Source organism: Kryptolebias marmoratus, linkage group LG19, assembly GCF_001649575.2.
Source record: "Kryptolebias marmoratus isolate JLee-2015 linkage group LG19, ASM164957v2, whole genome shotgun sequence".
Classification (NCBI taxonomy): Eukaryota; Metazoa; Chordata; class Actinopteri; order Cyprinodontiformes; family Rivulidae; genus Kryptolebias; species Kryptolebias marmoratus.
The window spans coordinates 5553526-5573103 of record NC_051448.1 but is presented as its reverse complement, the minus strand read 5'-3'; the positions used below and the strand labels follow the sequence as shown (position 1 = coordinate 5573103).

At 37.5% G+C, this 19578-nt stretch overlaps 2 protein-coding genes across 12 annotated transcripts in view; one reads left to right on the top strand and one right to left on the bottom strand.

The window, feature by feature from the left end:
- The window catches only part of lama2 (laminin, alpha 2), a 151084-nt gene extending 147008 nt beyond the window's left edge, over nucleotides 1-4076 (top strand). For all 10 annotated transcript variants that reach the window (XM_017411919.2, XM_017411918.2, XM_017411917.2 and 7 more), the window contains 9 exons: nucleotides 675-768; nucleotides 857-952; nucleotides 1135-1215; nucleotides 1323-1400; nucleotides 1538-1616; nucleotides 1691-1816; nucleotides 1894-2024; nucleotides 3264-3483; nucleotides 3585-4076. In XM_017411919.2, the coding sequence (XP_017267408.1) occupies nucleotides 675-768; nucleotides 857-952; nucleotides 1135-1215; nucleotides 1323-1400; nucleotides 1538-1616; nucleotides 1691-1816; nucleotides 1894-2024; nucleotides 3264-3483; nucleotides 3585-3736 (1057 nt within the window). In that variant the 3' untranslated portion in view covers nucleotides 3737-4076. The remainder of the gene's footprint in view (nucleotides 1-674; nucleotides 769-856; nucleotides 953-1134; nucleotides 1216-1322; nucleotides 1401-1537; nucleotides 1617-1690; nucleotides 1817-1893; nucleotides 2025-3263; nucleotides 3484-3584) is intronic.
- Nucleotides 4077-4765: 689 nt separating this feature from the next.
- The window catches only part of LOC108233359 (regulator of G-protein signaling 6-like), a 65640-nt gene continuing 50827 nt past the window's right edge, over nucleotides 4766-19578 (bottom strand). Inside the window, exons 4-18 of one of the 2 annotated variants that reach the window (XM_017411767.3) lie at nucleotides 19415-19465; nucleotides 18659-18765; nucleotides 18089-18140; nucleotides 17234-17298; nucleotides 16931-17007; nucleotides 15554-15635; nucleotides 15337-15411; nucleotides 15046-15147; nucleotides 14544-14605; nucleotides 13198-13308; nucleotides 11475-11600; nucleotides 8184-8370; nucleotides 7268-7357; nucleotides 6920-6973; nucleotides 4766-6249 (exon numbers count right to left, since the gene is read on the bottom strand). In XM_017411767.3, coding sequence (XP_017267256.1) covers nucleotides 6199-6249; nucleotides 6920-6973; nucleotides 7268-7357; nucleotides 8184-8370; nucleotides 11475-11600; nucleotides 13198-13308; nucleotides 14544-14605; nucleotides 15046-15147; nucleotides 15337-15411; nucleotides 15554-15635; nucleotides 16931-17007; nucleotides 17234-17298; nucleotides 18089-18140; nucleotides 18659-18765; nucleotides 19415-19465 — 1292 coding nt within the window. In that variant the 3' untranslated portion in view covers nucleotides 4766-6198. The remainder of the gene's footprint in view (nucleotides 6250-6919; nucleotides 6974-7267; nucleotides 7358-8183; nucleotides 8371-11474; nucleotides 11601-13197; nucleotides 13309-14543; nucleotides 14606-15045; nucleotides 15148-15336; nucleotides 15412-15553; nucleotides 15636-16930; nucleotides 17008-17233; nucleotides 17299-18088; nucleotides 18141-18658; nucleotides 18766-19414; nucleotides 19466-19578) is intronic. The other variant, XM_037981486.1, reaches the window with a different exon arrangement.

The window sequence follows — 19578 nt, the reverse complement described above, 5'->3', positions numbered from 1 at the left end:
GTTTAACCAGCCCTGTTAAACTTTAACATTAACAGTAAGATTATTTTAGCTGAATTCTGAAAGTACTCTGTGTAGGAAATTGTCAAATGTACAAGTAAGATTTTACCAAAACTAAACTCAATAGTTATGCAAATATATTTCCATTTTCCTTTAGCCCACACTAGTTACGGTAGACCACCATAATTTTGTTGTTTGAGGTCATCATTACAGCAATTACAATAAATATTATTTTAAGATTATCATAATTTATTTAAATCTTTCCATGTTTCTGGTCCAGTATTTACACTGAATAGAGTACACTTCATGTCACTTGTTCCACTGTTACTTTCTGCTTATCCCTGTTTTTGCATTCTTTATATTGACAGTCTAGTACAGGACTTTTTAAGCATTTGTGATGACTTGTTAGATTTTATTTTTACTCCGCTTTCTCCCCTCATAAGGCAGTTGCTGTCCTAAGGTATTGTATAAATGTGTTTAAATATAGTCTTTCTAGCAGAGCAGAAAATCCCACTTAATTAAAAACTAGAATCTCTTTGTTGTAGTCAAAGCCGTAGAATAATTTGAGTGACAATGTTTAAAGTCTGAAGATTTATTTGCATTACATGTATTATTGAAACAAATACTGTAAGTATTTTATAATATATGCCTGAACAGAAAAGTTGTGTGTCTCTCAGGCTGATACTGGAGTTCGAGTTGAGGACGAAGGAGCAGTCTGGTCTTGTCCTGTACATGGCGAGAATCAACCATGCTGACTTTGTTTCCATACAGGTGTGCATCATTTGGTCTCAGTGAGGTTTAGATCACAGTAGTGGTTCTAGCTGCTTTGTTTCATTTGTTAAAATCTGTTGTCCCGCAGATCAAGGAAGGGCAGGTTTGTCTCGGTTATGATCTTGGTCATGGAAACATCTCTGACTGTGTTCCTTTATCCATTAATGATGGCAACTGGCACAAGGTAGGTTTAATCATACAGAGCTTCGTTTAACAAATATCAGATCTTGTCCAGCTTATTTTGATGCAAAAAATTAGTGATAAGACTTTCACAGCAACCTTGCACACTGAATAAATATATTACAGTACATTTCTGATTAGTGCTTTTACTTCCATGACCATGTAAACTGCTTCGTTTCCTCTTAGATCCGTGTGAATCGGGACAAGCAGCAAGGTTTCCTGATCGTTGATGGGCGATACAGCAAGAAAATGAACAGCCCAAAGAAGGTACAATATTTTTCATGCAAGAAAGCTTCATTGTTGTGGAACATACAAAAAGAGTAGCATAATGTAGTTTATTTAATCTGATAGCCATGAATCCTGTCTTCTATCAGGCAGACCTGTTGGATGTGGTGGGAATGCTGTATGTTGGTGGATTACCACAAAACTACATAACCAAGAGAATCGGGCCGGTAAATATAATCACTAAAAATGTTTGTGACCGGTGGGTGCTGTTGATTTTAAAATAAGAAAAGTAAACAACAAATCACAATATTTACTTGTAAATAGAAGTTTTTGAATGTTAACTACATCCCCCCCCTCCCTCCAGATTCTCTACAGTATCAATGGATGCATACGTAACCTTAAGATGGCTGGAAGTCCTGTAAGCGTCAAGTCAGCTTCCACAGGTATGGCGTCCACTAGTTATCACAAGTGCTTAGAAATATACCCATCTGAGTTTGTATTTAACTTTCTGTCTCAGGTCAGACTGACCTGGAGGACTTTAAACTAAACATGGCCACGCCCACCTCCAGTCACATGGTCGGGAGATGTTTTGTTGCTACTGAATCAGGAACTTATTTCGATGGCACCGGGTATCTGAAAGCAGGTAAGTTACCACACATTTAAACTAGTTGTTAGTTGTTAAGCAGCTGTGCTGATGAAACGTTTTCTGTCTTTTTCCAGTGGCGTCCTACCGGGTGGGCTTGGATGTATCAATAGCTTTCGAGTTTCGTACCAGCAGAACGAATGGAGTGCTTCTGACTGTCAGTAGCCAAGCCAATGATGGACTGGGTCTAGAGATTGTCCAGGGAAAGGTATTTAATCATTGTTTACTAATTTGTCATAGAAGCTCAACCAACCAATCTAGCACTTATAGTAACATCTTCTAAATTGTCATTTAAAACTTTTTTGCTGTTTATGCAGGGTGGGCCATTTATATGGATACACCTTAATAAAATGGGAACGGTTGGTGATATTAACTTCCTGTTTGTGGCACATTAGTATATGTGGGAGGGGAAAACTTTTCAAGATGGGTGGTGACCATGGTGGCCATTTTGGATCCAACTTTTGCTTTTTAATGGGAAGAGGGTCATGTGACACATCAAACTTATTGGGAATTTCACAAGAAAAACAATGGTGTGCTTGGTTTTAACGTAACTTTATTCTTTCATGAGTTACTTACATATTTCTCACCACTTATAAAATGTGTTCAAAGTGCTGCCCATTGTGTTGGATTGTCAATGCAACCCTCTTCACACACTGACAGCAACACTGCAGGAAAAATGCTAGCCCAGGCTTCCAGTATCCGTAGTTTCAGGTGCTTCACAGCATAGACAACTGCCTTCAGATGACCCCAAAGATAAATGTCTAAGAGGGTCAGATCGGGAGGCCAATACACTTTCCAGGAAACTGTTCATCTAGGAATGCTCAGACCTGACACCCATAATCTGGTGGTGCATACGGATACTGGAAGCCTGTGCTAGCATTTCTCCTGTGGTGTTGCTATCAGTAAAAAAAGAGGGTTGCATTGACAATCCAACACAATGGGCAGCTCTTTGAACACATTTTATAAGTAGTGAGAAACTTGCAAATAACTCATTAAAGAATAAAGTTACGTTAAAACCAAGCACACCATTGTTTTTCTTGTGAAATTCCCAATAAGTTTGATGTGTCACATGACCCTCTTCCCATTGAAAAAACAAAAGTTGGATCCAAAATGGCCGCCACCCATCTTGAAAAGTTTCCCCTTCCATATACTAACATGCCACAAACAGGAAGTTAATAACACCAACCATTCCCATTTTATTAAGGTGTATCCATATAAATGGCCCACCCTGTATTAAAGGAGGGTGGCAAAACAAGAAGAAGCTGAGACTTAAGTACAATTTTCATGCATTCTTATAGTTAGAAATTACCTGGAGGTGTTTTTCTCTGTGTAATCTGGTTCATACAGACATTTCAGCATCCTTGATGTTGCATTTGCAGTTTAAAACCTTCGCTTGACTCAAACTGGGATTACTCACAACATGAAATGTTCCTTCTCTTTCCTCCAGCTGCTGTTCCATGTTGACAATGGAGCTGGTCGTATCACAGCGGAGCATGTGCCTGAAGGAGAAGGCTTCTGTGATGGACAGTGGCACACAGTCACCGCCAACAAGCTTCGCCACAGGCTAGAGCTGCTGGTTGATGGGAAGCAGAGCCAAGCACAATCTCCCTATCCACGCTCCAACACCTGCAACACTAATGACCCCATCTATGTTGGAGGATATCCTGGTATGACATCCAATTTGTAGGCCTTCTGAACAACATGCATTAGCTAAACACTTCAACTTTACCTTGAATTGAATAAATCTCTTAACACGTTTCTCTTTCAGTGGGAGTTCGACAGGCAGTTCTTTCTACCAGCACATCCTTCAGAGGCTGTATGAAGAACTTGAAGATCACTAAGGCTGCTAAGACCTTCGATGTGCACTTCAACAAGGCCCTGGAGATTAAAGGAGTACAACCTCTCTCCTGTCCAGCTTAACAATACTGCAAAACCATCCCCCTATTCTACAAAAGGAGGAGTTTAATGCATTTAAGTAAAGATTGAAGCTGTATTGTTCAAAATGGTAACAAATTGTAGTTGTTACTTCTGTGGAAAGGTTATGAACGGATAATATCTCAGTTATTCTAATTCTTTGAATGCTGAGATTGGAGTTGTTTTAAGATAACAGCAATCCACAACTTTTAAGATCCTCAAACATGAGTTTTAATAAGCGAAGTACAGAGAACACTTGAAATGCTTATCTTGCTGCTCAGTTTTCCCCATAAGACAGTAGTTTAAAAGCCTGAATTTGGTCAATAAATCTGCAATGGCTTCAATATCATGTCTTATTTTGTCATTATTTCAAAAACCTGCTTGAATCTATTATAACGGTCCAAGTGCATAAATGTTTACACCAGACTCCCTGCTACTCTGGAATAACTGACTACAGTCTACTTTAGGTTTGATACTCCACATAACCCTTTAAATCACTTTACTTTGTCACCTTAATCTAGTCTAGGGGTTACATTAAAAACTTGGTGTGACATTTAATGAGGATCTCACCTGGGGTCTTTCAAGATGGCGTTCACGCTTCCTTTGTCCAAGATGTACCCCACGTTTTAGCCACTGGTTGTTGGAAAGGACTCAGCCACAGCTTACTAAACAAGATAAAGGACAGATACAAAACATTACACTTCCTGGAATAATACATAGGGACATTTTATACTTTAATGTTTATGTATTAAAATGCTGGAACACACGTACCTACTCTGATACTACACAGGGTAAAATTTGAATAAACTATATTTCTTAAATGCATCTAATATGCAATGGATGGTAATTGATTTCCTGCACCTGTGATCTATGTCCAATAGAGGGCAGTATTTACCAGCTTCAACAGCAGAGTCTGTTGAATGAAGTTTAAAAATCAGTACTCACCCAGAACTCCAGGAGACTTTGGTGTTCTGCTGATTTAAAGTCCTGGAAGAATTAAACCACCATGATGAAAAAAGGCTCCAAATCCTCCTCTGTTGTGCATTCCTGTTTTATTATCATTACCTTTACATAAGGGTGAAAAGATGGTAAGACAACAGCTCACAAATGTCCGATGCGGCTGCCTGAAGTGGAATGTTTAGAAGACAGAATAAAGCCTACCACTCATCGGTTTACAGTAACACAGCTGCTGTTGTATTTCTGATCATCTAAAATGCCTATAAACAATCAAATTATCACTGATGGATTTGTGAATGAGAATATGTATAGTTTTAAATCTGGACTTTTGTTAAAGTGTTGTGCAACAGTTTGATTAAATGAATAAAAGAAGCTCCTTAAAGTTTAGGTAATCTCAGAGATTTGAGTTCTCACACTTATTTTACCAAGCCCTTAGACTATAAGGGTTGTTGTTGGACTATTGTGTGGCAGTAGCTAAGTAAACCAGATTTAACACTTTCTAAATTATCTCAATCAGCAGCGTTGGGCTTCTAAGAGCTTCCTCACAGCGCAGTTAGTGAACATTTTAAAAAACTGTCTAACAGGAGCAGCAGATATCAGGGGCTTGTGTGGCAAAGAGAATATTTTACTGCTGGAAAATATCATTTATATCTATAATCATTTTCATTGTCATCTTTCACCCAATTATTCACAATAACTTTCCAAACCCTTCTAAGCTTTACTTCAGCCTGAAATCCTGACCTGCATCAAACTCAGTCATATACTGTAAAAGCTGTTGCAATGTACAGTAAAACAAGCCTTTTAATCTAAATGAATTTCAATATTTGCTAAAAGCAAACAAAATTAAAATCATTGTGAAGCGCTGCTCAAATTTTAAGCAAAAGCCACATTAACACTGACTTTTAACCTGTTCTCTCTGTGCACTCCGATGAGAAGGAAACACATTCATGTATAATACAGTTGATCTTAAAGTTAATTTACCAAAATGATGCACTGCCCTTTTTGTATGTCATCAGGTCAGCTGTTGATTACTGTAAACCTCTCAAGCCTCTTTCCCTTTTTCATCCTCATGAAGTGAAATAAAACACCTAGCTACAGCATTAATCTGAGTCTCATTTTGACGTCAGTCAAAGCATTCAAGCATGTTTATATGAACTGAGCGTTTACCTCTCCAGCTACCATATTAACACGAGTTTAGTTAGAGAAATCAAGCTGCGTGGCCCCAATGTGTTGAAAGGAAACCTCCAAAGAAGAGTCGCAGTTATTCGACTAAACCGTAACAGCACTGTCCTGGTGTCAAGTCTCATGACTTATTGCATGCTGTCGGTCTTCTTCAACTTATCTGAGGTGAAATACAGATATTTAAGCGTTCCGGTCTGGCAGTCTAAGCTTGTTCGCTATCCTCGTCCACTTTTGAAAGCCACTCCCACCCAAGGGTCCTTGTCCAACTGCTACCCATTTGCAGGCATCTCAATGGGGTTTAATTCCTCCTGCTGGAGCTCCAGACCTTGTCAGGATGACTGCATGAGGCCTGTGAGCCGTTTGCCTGTCAGTGACTTGCCCTGGAAGCAAAAAACAACAACAAGAAGAGCAGCTGTTGAAACCTTTCTTAATTTAAAAGAGCATAGTGGGAGGAAAATCCAAAGAAAGTCTATAATAGCCAGCCTGAAGTTGCCAAGGTACAATAAACTGAGAAATACATCAATATGAAAAGAAGCTCTAAATATTATCTGCTTTGTTTGTGCCTTGGTTACACAGCAGAAAATAAATAGAAGTTCTGTAGCTAATCCTCTTAATTATAATGTCACACTGTTAACCCTCTTTGTTGCATTATCCTTCATTATTACTAAAAATAATTCTTTCTTCACAGTCATGCATCTGGACAAACTAATTAATGCTTTGGACAACTTTTAGCTCCAAGTCAACTAATTACTAGAGAATTTCTTTAAACCTCCATTAAAAAGATCATGTCCCCTTAGGAAAGAAGCCAAGTGCAGTCATTTAGTAAGTCCACATAAAACTAATTGATTGTGCAGCAAACTGTTATGAAAGTGAGCAACAGTGACAAATACATTATTGAATTTGTAGCATTTTAATACAGAGGAGGCTTTAATAACCAGCCCTCCTCCAAAATTACAGCCTGCACACAAAAACTGGAAGATGCAGCAACGGTGCACTTTAAAACTCTGAGTGATTTGAAAGATGCTTTATGAGAAGCAGTGGGACACGTACCACACTGCGAGTGAACTTCTCCAGGGACGTGCGTCGTCCCTGCTCCGTTTCAGGCTGCAGATTCACAGACAGAGTGGAAAAAGAAAAGGGGAAAAGTTCAGCTCCTATTAGTGTTCCAGGCTGTTTAGATATATGCTATCTTTTTACAGATGCAGCATAGTATTCTATTTTTTTTTTCCTTCTTAAACAGTTGCCATAAGTTGTCAAAGCTGAACCCATGAATGCTCTGCACCTCTGAAGACATCTCATTAATGCCTGTATATAAACCAACACTTCAGTTCCTGAAGTGCCTGCTGTGTGCGCGTACAGAAAACAAACAACTGCAGTGCAGATGACAGAAACACTCACTTTCTTCCTCGCCATCAGCAGGTCCTGGTACACGTTGGAGCGCAGGAAACGGGGATAGCTGTCACTTTTCATCAGCTTGTATATGTGGTCCTAAACAGTTTGAAAAAAAGAATAAAATACAAAGAAAGTTGTTGTTTTTTTTAAACTGGTAACATCAGACAGACTTGGAGGGTAAAGAAGGTTGTAATGCATCACTAAGCAACTGAGGTGATCTTTATTTTATTTTCTTTATATGAGTCTCCTAATATATCTGTATCAGAGGAAAATTGATAGACTAAACTCATCTTTCTGCTAGTGACGTCATATTCCCTGAAATCACTCCTCAATATAAAGCCATTAGTTGATTCTCGTGAAGCATGTAAGAAAGATAATAGACCAATTCAGAGCTGAAAAGGCAGAACTACTTGAAAAGATATAAATTAAAAAGGAAATTATCGACTCTAAATGGCAGCTAGAGTAGGACATTGCGGAACATGCTTGACCTCAATAAAGAACTAAAGAACCCTGATCCACAGAAACAATCTGAGGTCATTTCACATCATTCTATGGGTTTCATACTGCATCTTTGATAAGATCCAAATCATGCACGTCAAAGAGAAAGTCATCAGCCTTGTTGTCTAATATAAAACCACAGACAGTCCGGATGTAAAACCACAAACTGATTAGCTTCAAACAACAAGCAGGCTGTTTCGTTTCAGCTCAAAGTGTGCAGATGGTCTGATAATGATCCACTAATTTAATACAATGTTTCCATAAATGCACATTCACTGTATTTTTACTCAATTTTATTGTGAACTGTAGAGTTCCAAAACAGATTTTTATTGAAACTCAGTAATTAAGCCACTTCAGGGGAGATTTATTTTTAAACTCACGCTGTTTTAGTATTTCTTCTCTTCCCGTGTGTTTTCCTTCCTACCTGTGCATCCTCATAGATGTATCGCCCGGGGTCTTTCAGGTTCTGGCTGGTCCGTTCGTAGCTGTGCGAGTCCAGGTTGATGGTGCTGGGTGCTCCTTCTGCCAGGAACTCGGCCCAGATATCCTCCACCCTGTGTGGAACTTCCTGCTGGGGCACCCGCTTCAGGTCCTGTACTGCCAGCCAGAACCTGCAACATTATCCAGTCCAACAGACACAAGGGGATAAGTCGACCTAAATAAGCCATACTACTCTTTGGGGGGTTTTCCCTTCTACTTTCACTAATATATTTTTGAAAGTAAATCATCTGTAAATATAAGAAAATGGTCCAGGAGGTTTCTTCTTCAACATAACACATTTGCGTACTTTGTGTGACAATTTCTGGCCTCAAGAAAACACAGAATGAGCTGCATTTTTTTTTGTATGCACCTGCTTGAATACATTTCAGTCATTTGGATGAACAGAAGATGTTGGATGTTTTAGTCCTCAACCCCACTTTCTGTTTAAAGTGATTCAGAAAACAAAACCAGTTTGGTTAAGGCACCAAAAGAACTAGTTTAGCATCAGAAGATGATCTTGGTTTGGTGTAAGGTAAAGGTGGTGAGGTTGATCAGAATAAAGAGCTAAAATTAAACATTACTGCTTTAAGCAGTGCTGTAAATGTTTTCACTAAAAAGGTATTAAAAAGCTCAGAATGTGAATTTTTATGTGAGCATTATATTTAAATACTTCCATACCAAACAAAGCAGATGTGATCCTTTGCGTTGGCTCTGTATTCTCTTTAAAACAAAAATAAATGTTTAGTTTATCTGATGTGAGCGGCTCACCACTTTTTTTTGTTCTGTAATCACTTGTTGCTGTGTTATCCTGCACCTCTTCATATTCTTTAGCAGTTTAGCATTTCTGTATCCACCAGTAGCTACAGTAACCTCCCAGTGGGCCGAGCTCAGACAGTCCACCTGAACGTGTTTCAGTCTGATTGTGCTTTAATGGGCTGACTTGCAGCCGTCCTCTTCAGACTGAACCAGCTCTCAGAACTCTGATCAGCTGCCGTTTGTTTAAAAATGATGCTTCTAAACTTGTTTCTGCTTCAGCTGTGCAAGAATAGTGAGGATATTTAGGAGGAGTCCTTAAGCTTTAAGTCAGCTCTGTTTGATTTGGATGTTTTCTGGTTGTATTGTTTGAATTTCTATTAGCATCTTATAAACACTACTGTATCCAGTTAAAAAAAAATAAAAAAAATAAAAAATATTTATATGAAAAGGCTGACATGATTCATGATAATGTTTACATAAGTGGGTATAATGTAAATATAATAATTTTACATGGATATATTTATACAGCTATGTATGTCTGCATAAAAGTGGATACTTTTTCTTACACAGCTACTGTAGAATTGCAAATAGTTTAAAAAAGAAGGAGAGGACCATACATGTTTATACTTCTTCCTACTTTTTTGGACACTGGGTCACTCTTTTATATATTAAAAGTTGAAATAAACTTATCAAGGCAAATTAATCTCTTCTGTTAAACAAATAAAATCCATGTTTTCTGTCTAATAGTCTCCTAATGTTGCGTGCTTCCTTTCACTTTGTTTTAAAACACCTTGAAAATAGTATAAATGACCAACTTCAAGTCTTCCTCACGTCATATTAAAGGCATGCTGTTGCTGGTGCAAATTAACTACATTCACACAGTGAAGGGGGGAAAAGAAATGTGATATTTGAGTGCTGCTCCCGAGTCGAGCTTAAAATGTGCTGATTCTGGTCACCTGCTGAGCAGTTGGTGCATCTCTAATTAGAATCATGTGGCGATAAAGGCCTTTGGTTTCACCAACATGAAAATAAATGAGAGAAAATCCAAACTTTTGTGAGGCTGGACTGTATTAAAAACAGAGGCAACAGAGAGCTGCTGGATGACAACTTCTGATATTAGTTTCCATCTATATTGATCTGCAGACTGCTTTGGCAATATAGAGAGAACCACCTCTGGGCTTTGCTTTTCTCACTCACTCCATATTTCTGTAGAAGCTCTCCAAAAAGCTCCTTCATAAAACCAAACACAATTAAAGGTCTAGAGATCGGAGTGAGGAGTCTGGAGGGACAACCAGTGGATGAACAGTGATATATCTTGCTCTGTGTCTTGCTGTGTGTGCATTTCTGTGTGTTTTATCTGCCTCAGAGGTATCAACAACCTCCACTGGAGGAGTTCATGTGTAGTCTGCCACCCCCGAACACATTTCTCCTTCTCTCCGATTCACATAAAAACATCCACTTATTGCTGCTCTGTGCATAAGGAAATAAACAAGATTTTATGTCTAAATCTAAAAACCCAAAAGACAAATTAACTTTTTTTTCTGCAAATCAATAAGAACTGATCTAAATTTAACCTAAAAAAACGGAAGGTACACAAACAATAAATGAGTTCTGAGAGTGTTTGCTGCAGTTGGATGTGTGATCAGATGAGTCATCTCTGTCATTATCTTTCCACACTTAGAGTTTTCTTTGTGTTTTAAGGTTCCTAGGTAACTGGAAGCAGGAAAGACTTCACTTAATTTTCCTTCAGTGTGCAAGTGGGTTAAAATTGTAGGTTGAAGCTAGAAGGATGCCAAAAAATTGTTATTTTTTTTGGGTTATTTCGAGAGCTGTGAAAGTTTTCAAAGACTTACTGCTGAACAGCTTTCCTTTTTTCCATATGTATATCAGCAGGATTTTTATAATGTTGGAGAAACTTTTAATTTTCAACTGATTTCCTGCCCAAGACACAAACTCTGGCAATTTTGTTGTGAATAACCCCTTAAGGCTTTGAACAGGGGTCCACAATCCTGGTTCTGGAGGGCCACCATCCTGCATGTTTTAGTTGTTTCTCTGCTCTTCAACAGGTCTTCAAGGTCTGCAGAAGTCTGTTCGTCACCCATTCATTCAAATCAGGTGTGTTGAAGCAGAGAAACAACAAAAACATGCAGGATTGTGGCTCTCCAGTTTGCTGTAGGTAAACAAACACATGTGGGAGTTGGCAGCCAGTTACAGATTTTCATTTCACATTAACCATCAATATGAGAAAGAAATTTACAGATTTTGTGTTTTACTCTTTTTTTTCCCCCACCAGTCTTCACGATATTTCACTGAGTACCTTTAAACCAAACAGTTTAAGTAATTTTCCAGTGAATTAATTTTAACCCAGGAACTCAAACAGAAACTGACAAACTGGGGTGTGTTCACTTAAAATGACTTCTTTCCAAACACACACACACACACACACAAACGTTCAAACTGTCGCTTTCTTAGTGCCCACCTCAGGTTTTCAGAGCTAAACTCTGACTCCAGAAACTTGAGAAAGAGTTCCTGTCCTGCCGGGTCCTTCAGGGCCTCCTCCAGGGAAAAGCCCCACTTCTTCACCCTCTGCTGGCTGGGCTCCTTACTGGAAGAGATGAAAAACAGAGACATGCTTTAAAAGTTCACCTGAGACTACTGGAGGAAAGTTAAAATAATGATAATAATAAAGCTTTATAGTAAAGTGTGAGAAGGGTCTGACAGATGAATAAATATTAACTTAAATTGGATTTGTCCAAAAGGCTGACGATGTGATTTTAGTGACGGCAAGGCTGCTTTTTATGACAATGTTCATCTAAGATCCCATCATTTAGATTTCTACAGGGAATATTTTCTCCTTTCTTGCAACTAATCAGTTCAGATGAATCATTAAGCTACATTAGGCACAATGATTCTGTGTCATGTCTAATTAATTTCTGCATCGTTCAGAGAGACCAGGAGTTCGGAGCAAAGTGTAACTTGACAAGAGCCTCGGTTTCCCTCTTTACTTCCTGCATCTCTTTCAACAACAACTCAGTGATGAATAACATCAGGCAGAATAAGATGAGGTCGTGCAGACGTCTGCAACAGAAAAACTGAGATGACTTCATGGATTTAGAAAAAGTAGCATGCCAGGTGACCTGTCAAGTTCTTTACAACTGAAAACATCCACCTGCAGTGATGTTAAATCCATTATTATAAAGCTTCTGGTTTGTTTTAGTATAGTGACAAACAGTGACAAAAATTTGTTGAGAAATTTGGTTAAAATCAGGCTGTAAAGGATGACTTCTCACTTCAATCATCATAAAAACGATAAAGCTTATCATGCAGTTTTACAGCTCCGCCAAAGTTACAGTTTAAAGAAAGAAAAATTAAAAAGTACATTACTAATTGGGTTTAATAAAACAGGTTTCTTCCCAATAAGATGCAAACATAATTTTCTTTATATAAGGGGCATGATGTGAGTTAGAGATTCTGCATGGTTGTAATCAGTGAGATTCGGTGCATTCTAATGCTTTATAAATTTGTTCAACTTTAACTATAATTTTCCAATCTAAATCAGAAGGAAAACATAATACCACATCTTATTTAGCTCAATGTTTGTGTTTTCTAAAGTCAGTTGGCTCCAAACATTAAGCAGCTGTAAAGGAACCTTCAGTAAATATTTTCTGTAAGTTTCATTTATATCTGTCCAGTGGTTCAAATATTTTACTAATATGCACACAGACATGAGCAAAAACAAACTTAAATATAACAAAGTACAAAATTGATCAATTTTTATTTAGAAAAGTGCTGAAAAAAAATTCAGCAGGTTCTGCTCAACTTTGGGAAACTCATCTTATCACAGGTGGTTTAAATGTTTCAGTGAAAAATAAAGTGACACAAACTGCCTCAAAACACTTTTTCTCAGTAGTGGATTTTGAAAGCAGTGCTTCAGTGTCTATCACACAAACCTCCTCTCCTGCAGACTTTTCCCAGCAGCAAGGTTTCTCTGTGATTTGTTTTGTTCCAATAGGTAATGTGCAATTTCCCCCAAAAATACAAGACAATAACACAAAATGTTTTGACAAATAACATTCAGAGAAGAGTCGTTTTTCTCCCCAAAGAGACCAAATAAAAACCTGTAGCCATGAGGATCCTTACAGATGATCTTCTCTGAACGTGAACAGGCTGTGAAGGTGAGAGGGAGTTTACTGGTTTGGTACCTGGCCTCCAGATCCCAGAAGGTGGGGTCATCACTGGTCCAGGGGTTGCACGGTTCTGGTGGGGTCAAAAACGGGTCATACTCCATGTACTGCTCAGTGTAGGTGATCAGGCTGAGAAACACATCAACACACAGGAGGCTAAATTTTAACACCGATTTCCTGTTCATGTGAGGTCAGATGTAGAGATGGTTGATTATAAATAAGAGTAAAATTGGTGAATCGTATCCAGCAGTGTGCAAAGTAAACAAAAATAATTAAAATCAATAGCTAAATAATCCTGGAACAATAGTCAGTGAAGAACACATTAAGCATCTTTTCTGTTGATGTGTAAAATTTGAACTGAATACTCTGTTTACTTCTGAAGACAAAGAAAATTGTTAAAAAAAAAAAACACACTTGGATCAGCTTTTACATGCCATCTTTTCTTTGATAGAGATGAACCAGAATCAAGAGCTTCTCATAAACAACAAACATTAAAAATGTTCCGACACAATTTCCAACATTTCAGTTTATGCAGATTTTTAAATAGAGAACAAACATACAATGTCTGTTCTGTAGCTTCACTGTCACTTTATGGCTTCAAGTTGTTCAACAAAAAACTAAAATACTGAATAAATACATCTTTTAAAGCCTGAAACAAAACAAAGGAACAAAGGGCTTTTGAAACTGTTTGAGAAATGCACCAAAGTTTTTCCTACTAGAAAATACTGATTGAACTTTTACACCAACTCTCTTGTGTGCCTTAGTTGAAACTAAAAACATAGGAAGTATGGGTCAGGAAGGTGCTGCAGCACCCCCAGATGGATGCCAAAGTACATGCATGTCTATAGTTATATGTTTTTTATTAATGCTGCATATGTTTAAACTCCAAAAATATTTTGACATTGAGTTTTGTAAAACCTTTCTGCAACACCAACCTTATTCGTCGTCACTGGATCTTGTTTCACTGTAACCATTTCATTCTGAATAGTTATCATCTAACCTGGTTCTGCATGGAGGAACACAACCCTGACATCAAAATGCCACAACCTCACAAAACCAACGTGTACCTCTGACAACAGATGCCATAAACAACACAAACTATTTCCTTAACTCTGCTTTCATTGTAGACTTTTATCCCTGACTGAGATCACCGAAGAACCAGACCAGAGTATTAATATTTGAAATTCTTTGACACTTTTTAAGAAGCTATTAAATAAAAAATGTAGAGCTCAGGTTTAATTGAATCTAAATACTTTGAGATAAAAGAGGCAACCACAGTGTGAGTGAAGCTGGTGTCTCTTTCAAGCTGTGCAAACTGTCAGGGGTCAGTTCTTCGATGTGGGTCAAATTTGTGAAGTTCGCACCTGTCAGCAACTTTGGACATCTTCATGCAGTGACGATCCAGTTGGGTGTTCAAAAATAAGATCTGGAAGAAAAAAAAAATCAGTAACAGAGTTGGCTTGTTTATGCTTTTTGTTTTGATGAAATGGTTAAAAAAGTGAGTCGGAGTGAAATTTGCATGTTTTTTTCTGAAGCAGCAAACAAGCGCCTCAGGATAACTGGAATAAACAAACAAGACTGAGTTTGCTGGGAGGGTCCATCTGCAGCAGCGGTATTGTTAGAGCAGCTGCTTCACGTAATTGAACCCAATTTGGGTTAGAAAGCTATGCAGTCAGGTTTCTTCAAAATTCCTTACAGTTGGGCAGCACAAAAAAATCCAGCTGCCACTCCTGTCTGTAATGAGGTTGCAGCTGTGAAATCAGATCCTTCAAGACTAAAATACAGACACAGCACAAACCTTCAGTTACAACATTATGAAAACCCATTATTTTGCTATTAACATGCAACATCTGGACAGATTCTCACCTCTTTTTCTACATCCTCTTTGGTTCCTTTTCTGCAGTGGTGTGAGGTGGTGTGTATGGGACTCTGTGACTGTGTTCCATCCTCCACCAAACCGTACACTGACTGGGCCATTAGAACAGAAAAAAGTAAAAATAGAAAGTGTTACTTTAGTTTGTAGAAGACTGAAAGAAGGAAGAGTGCAAAAACTTCCTTTTGGACTGAATTGTATTTAATTGTAAGATACAGATGAAAGTAAAATTTCAAACATTTTAATGAGAGTTAGGGTCACACCTTTGTTATCCAAGTTTTTACCTTTTTAACTCGATGAGGATTCTTCATCCGTCTGCATTTCCTGATGTCCATCTCTGTGGTGTTCACACATCCAGGCTGAAGGGAAAGCAAAACAATTCAGCTAACAATAATGATTTTAAATGTCAACCCTGAAGAGTTTTTACAATGATGCTGCAGAAAACTGTGAAAGGCTTCTTGTAGATGAACGATAAAGTGGGCAGCTCAGAAAGAGGTTTACCACAGGTCTGTGGACGTCCCAGAAGGCTCTCTCCTGGCTGTCAAGGATCTTTCTCTCTGTTTTATCCTTTTTCCTGTCGATCCTGCAGGTGAGATCAGCCAGAGTGAGGAAACCGTTTTCTTTGCGTCATCATTGCATGAGGCATTCATATCATGACTGAAGGAGAATCTAAAGACTGAATCTTTGAAAGGGCCTTTTCTCACGGCATTTAAAGATGAAAAAGATCATTGTTACTGCATTGCATGTACAAACTCTGGTGAGGACTAATATTTAGCAAACTGTACTTTTTCCATGTACAATATCAGAGTACGCTACAAGAAAGCATTTCAGGTAAGTGTTTGTCAAAGTAAAGAAGTAAACTGTGCCCTGCAGTGAAAAACAGAGTGGTGGATTTTTTCCGCTGCTGTCTTTAAATTCAGATACAAGCTAAAAAAAAGGTGATTCTATCTAACCACACATGCTGACTTTTCCCTTCTTTTAAGAAAATATAAATAAATGAACAAAAAGAAAAACATTTTATGTATTTCTGCATCAAAGTAAATTTAGAGAATTTCATATCTTCTGGTAATCAGACTTTTTACTTGCAGTTATTTGCAGCAGGACAAATGTTCATCCTGGGGACTGAAATGTTTCCAGCTGTTCTGGATTTCCTGCTTTATTACCAAATTCAGTGAATATAACTAAAGGGAAACTCAAAACTATTTTCAAGTATTCAAGTGCTGATTGATTGTATTTATACTTACTGCTATTATGAATTATGATGATTAGTTCAGACTTTCTTTGCAGAAGCATTTCACATCCCTACTTTTAGTTCCTCTCACACACAAGTTTGTATATCTGTGCTTCTTAGGACATTTTATTGACTTCAATTAATTTTTGTAGCCTAACCCAGACCCTACCTTAACATAATCATTACCAGTACATATCCAACCTAAATTTAATTCTTGCATTAGTCCTAAACCTAACTCAAAAATGTTGTCACTGTATTAGGGCCAGTCATTAGGACTACTGGTCCTAACAAGGTAGGTGATTATACCAATTAAATCCTAAAAAGGTAACAAAAACAAGGTACACACACACACAATAAAGACAAAAGTAGCAGGAAGTTTTTATATCTAATTTTGAAAACAAGAGATTTTAGATTTTTTTTACAGTTTCATTAATGTTGAAATAAGGAAAAAAAACTTTGGTAAATAAAAAATACTGCAGTTTTGAACTTTTCTTCACCCAAAAATCCACTATGAAAGGGTTTTGATTTGGAAATCGGAGAATAAATTTAGATTTTACTACATTGCTTGTACTTTGACCCTCATTATGAATGATATTAGTGTATGTATTCAAGTTTCATATGTTGTCTTGGCAACGCATCACACTTACTTGACCTGGGCTTCGGCCTGCATGTAGATAAACTCCCACTTCCTTGCAAAAGCTCTCTGTAGCCTCGCTAAGTTCTCCTGTTCACACATGATATCAGAAGCACTTTGATTAATAACAGATTTTAACTAAATCCCATATTTAACCTTAAAGAGAAGTTTGAGTCAGCTCCGTGAGACATTTTAGAGCTCAGACAGTTACTGACAAACATCTGCAGGACTGCTGAGAAGTCATAAATCCGCTCAAAGGTTCATCAACTGATCAATATGAGGCGGTTAGAGGTTCAAAGAAAGGTGCAGAACTCACAGCCTCATAATCTGCCAGCTCCAGCCTCGTCTTATTCTGCATGGTCCGCTTGCACAGATAGATAGCTGCACAAAAGGATCAGAGACAAAAATGTATCAGTCCAGACGTTTGCCCACAGTCCCTCCACTCGTCTGTGTTCCTTATTGTCCATACAGCCATAAGGCTCTGCCTTTCCTCACCACCTGCAGTGTGACAAATAATCAGGTTCAAGCTGTTGTCCACCTTTAGGATTAAACATCGGAGCGTGAAGATGTTTGAAACTCCTAAACTAAAGCCACAGGGGCTCTGTAACATGATGAGGGGCAGGAAGTGGAACAGAAATTGATTAATTCTGTCAACTGTTCCTCTTCACAACTCGTGATTCCTCAGTGCCTTATCTCACCGAGCGGTTCTCTGTATTTACATTCAGATATAACAGGATACACGCCGCGTACACTCCAAGGTTGGCTGGTATGTTCCAAGAAGGGCAGACTAAATTTAGATTGAAGAAATTCTCATTGTGTCACAGTTTTAGGCTTGTATCGTTAATCATTTCTTAAATCATTCATAAATAAAGTTTTGAAAGAATAGAAACTGTTTACCTCTTTGTAAACCAAAGTTTTAAACAAATCTTGAGTGACTGCTGTTAGTGCTTAGGATTGTGATGGAGATGACTCTCAGCTACTACCACACCAACTTTTAGCTCAATATCAGTAAAATTCACAGAGTTAAAGCCATTTGTGTTTGCTTAGGTTGGTTAGCTGTGGCTAAAAGTGTTTTTTAAACAGCTAAGCATTGATTTTAAAACCATGTAAAGCTCAAATAAATTACCAATTTTAAAATAAATAAATGAAAAAAGGATTTGTAATGTCTCACCATAATCTGTGTTCTCGGGCTCCCAGCAGTTGGATGGCCAGAAATACGGTGCCTGAAAAGAAAACAAAAGAAAATCTGACTTGCTCCAGTTTCTGATCAATTGTATTTTGATTGATGTTATGCAAAGAATTATAACAACCAGAGTTGAAATATTTCTCAGGTTCTGATAGATAAAAATACTACAGCAACAGGACAAGATGAAAGCTGGAGAAACATCAATAAGTAAACAAGCTGAAAACATTTGCTGACTGAATCATTTTCTAACATGCTCCTCAACACTTACGTTATATTTTTAGTTATTTTTTGATGTTATAATAAGCTACATGAAGATTTAAACCAGAAACAGCATTCTTTTTTTTTATAAATATTTATAGACTTTTGCATGTTTTGTCAAAGTAATAGACTTTTTTATTGATTATATTCCTAGTTTTATTTTTTATAAAGAATTTAAATCTTTAACCTTAATGACATTTTTAATATTAATCACTAGTCTGCATCTTATGTGGCAGTTCTGAACTAAATCTGTCAACTGCAACCACAGCTCTGCTTTCGCTGGACTTTTCTGCTCACCTGAAAGCGATATAGAGTGCCATCATCTTTGAGGGAGAGGACATGATCTGAGATGGGGAAAAAGTATCCCTGAGCAGCGATCAGACTCCCGATGTGCATGGCTTCAGCTGGAAAAAAAGAGAAATTGGGAAATAAATCCTGATTTTTACAGTTTGACAGCAGCAAAATTCAATACAAGAAAATCAGGAAGTGGGATCTTAAAACAGGACATGAGTTTAATAAAAAGAACAAGTTCAGAAATGTTTCATCAATAATGCTTAAAGACCTAAAGGCTTCATGAAAGACTTTAAATTCAGCTTTTTATGTAGCCTGTAGCTCTCTTTACAAGGGCTTTTTGATATAAAATGCTGTGTTTTAAATGTACATGTATGATTTAATTAATTCAATTCAATTAGTCCAAACAAACACAAACACTGCTCTCCCACCACCATGATTTGGACCTGGCCAACTAAACAAACAAAAAAAAAAAACAACTAAGAGAAAACAAAAGATACAAACATTAAAAGTTTGTCCTTTATTTTCCGTTAAAATCTCACCTTGCTCACCTTTCCAAATAAGTCTACCTTTCTGAAAGGAATTTCTTATTATTAACAACCAAAACTCAATTTTTCTTTTAATAATTCTTAATTTTGTGGAATTAGCTCTGTTTAACCATGACTAAAATCTTCACGTTGTAATACAAACACAAAAAATATATATAGTTTTAATAAATCTCTTGTAGTATCTCCAAAGTCTTTATTAACGGGTAAAACATACCTGGATCCTCAATAGACAGATTCTTCAGCAGCCACTGAACAATATCTGCACCTAAATCAAAGAAAACAAAATAAATAAAACTGCACAGAGTTCAGAAATATAAGTAGAGCAACAAATAAACTGTAATTTAAAAGGATAAAGTGTAAAAGGCAAAAGGGAAGCCA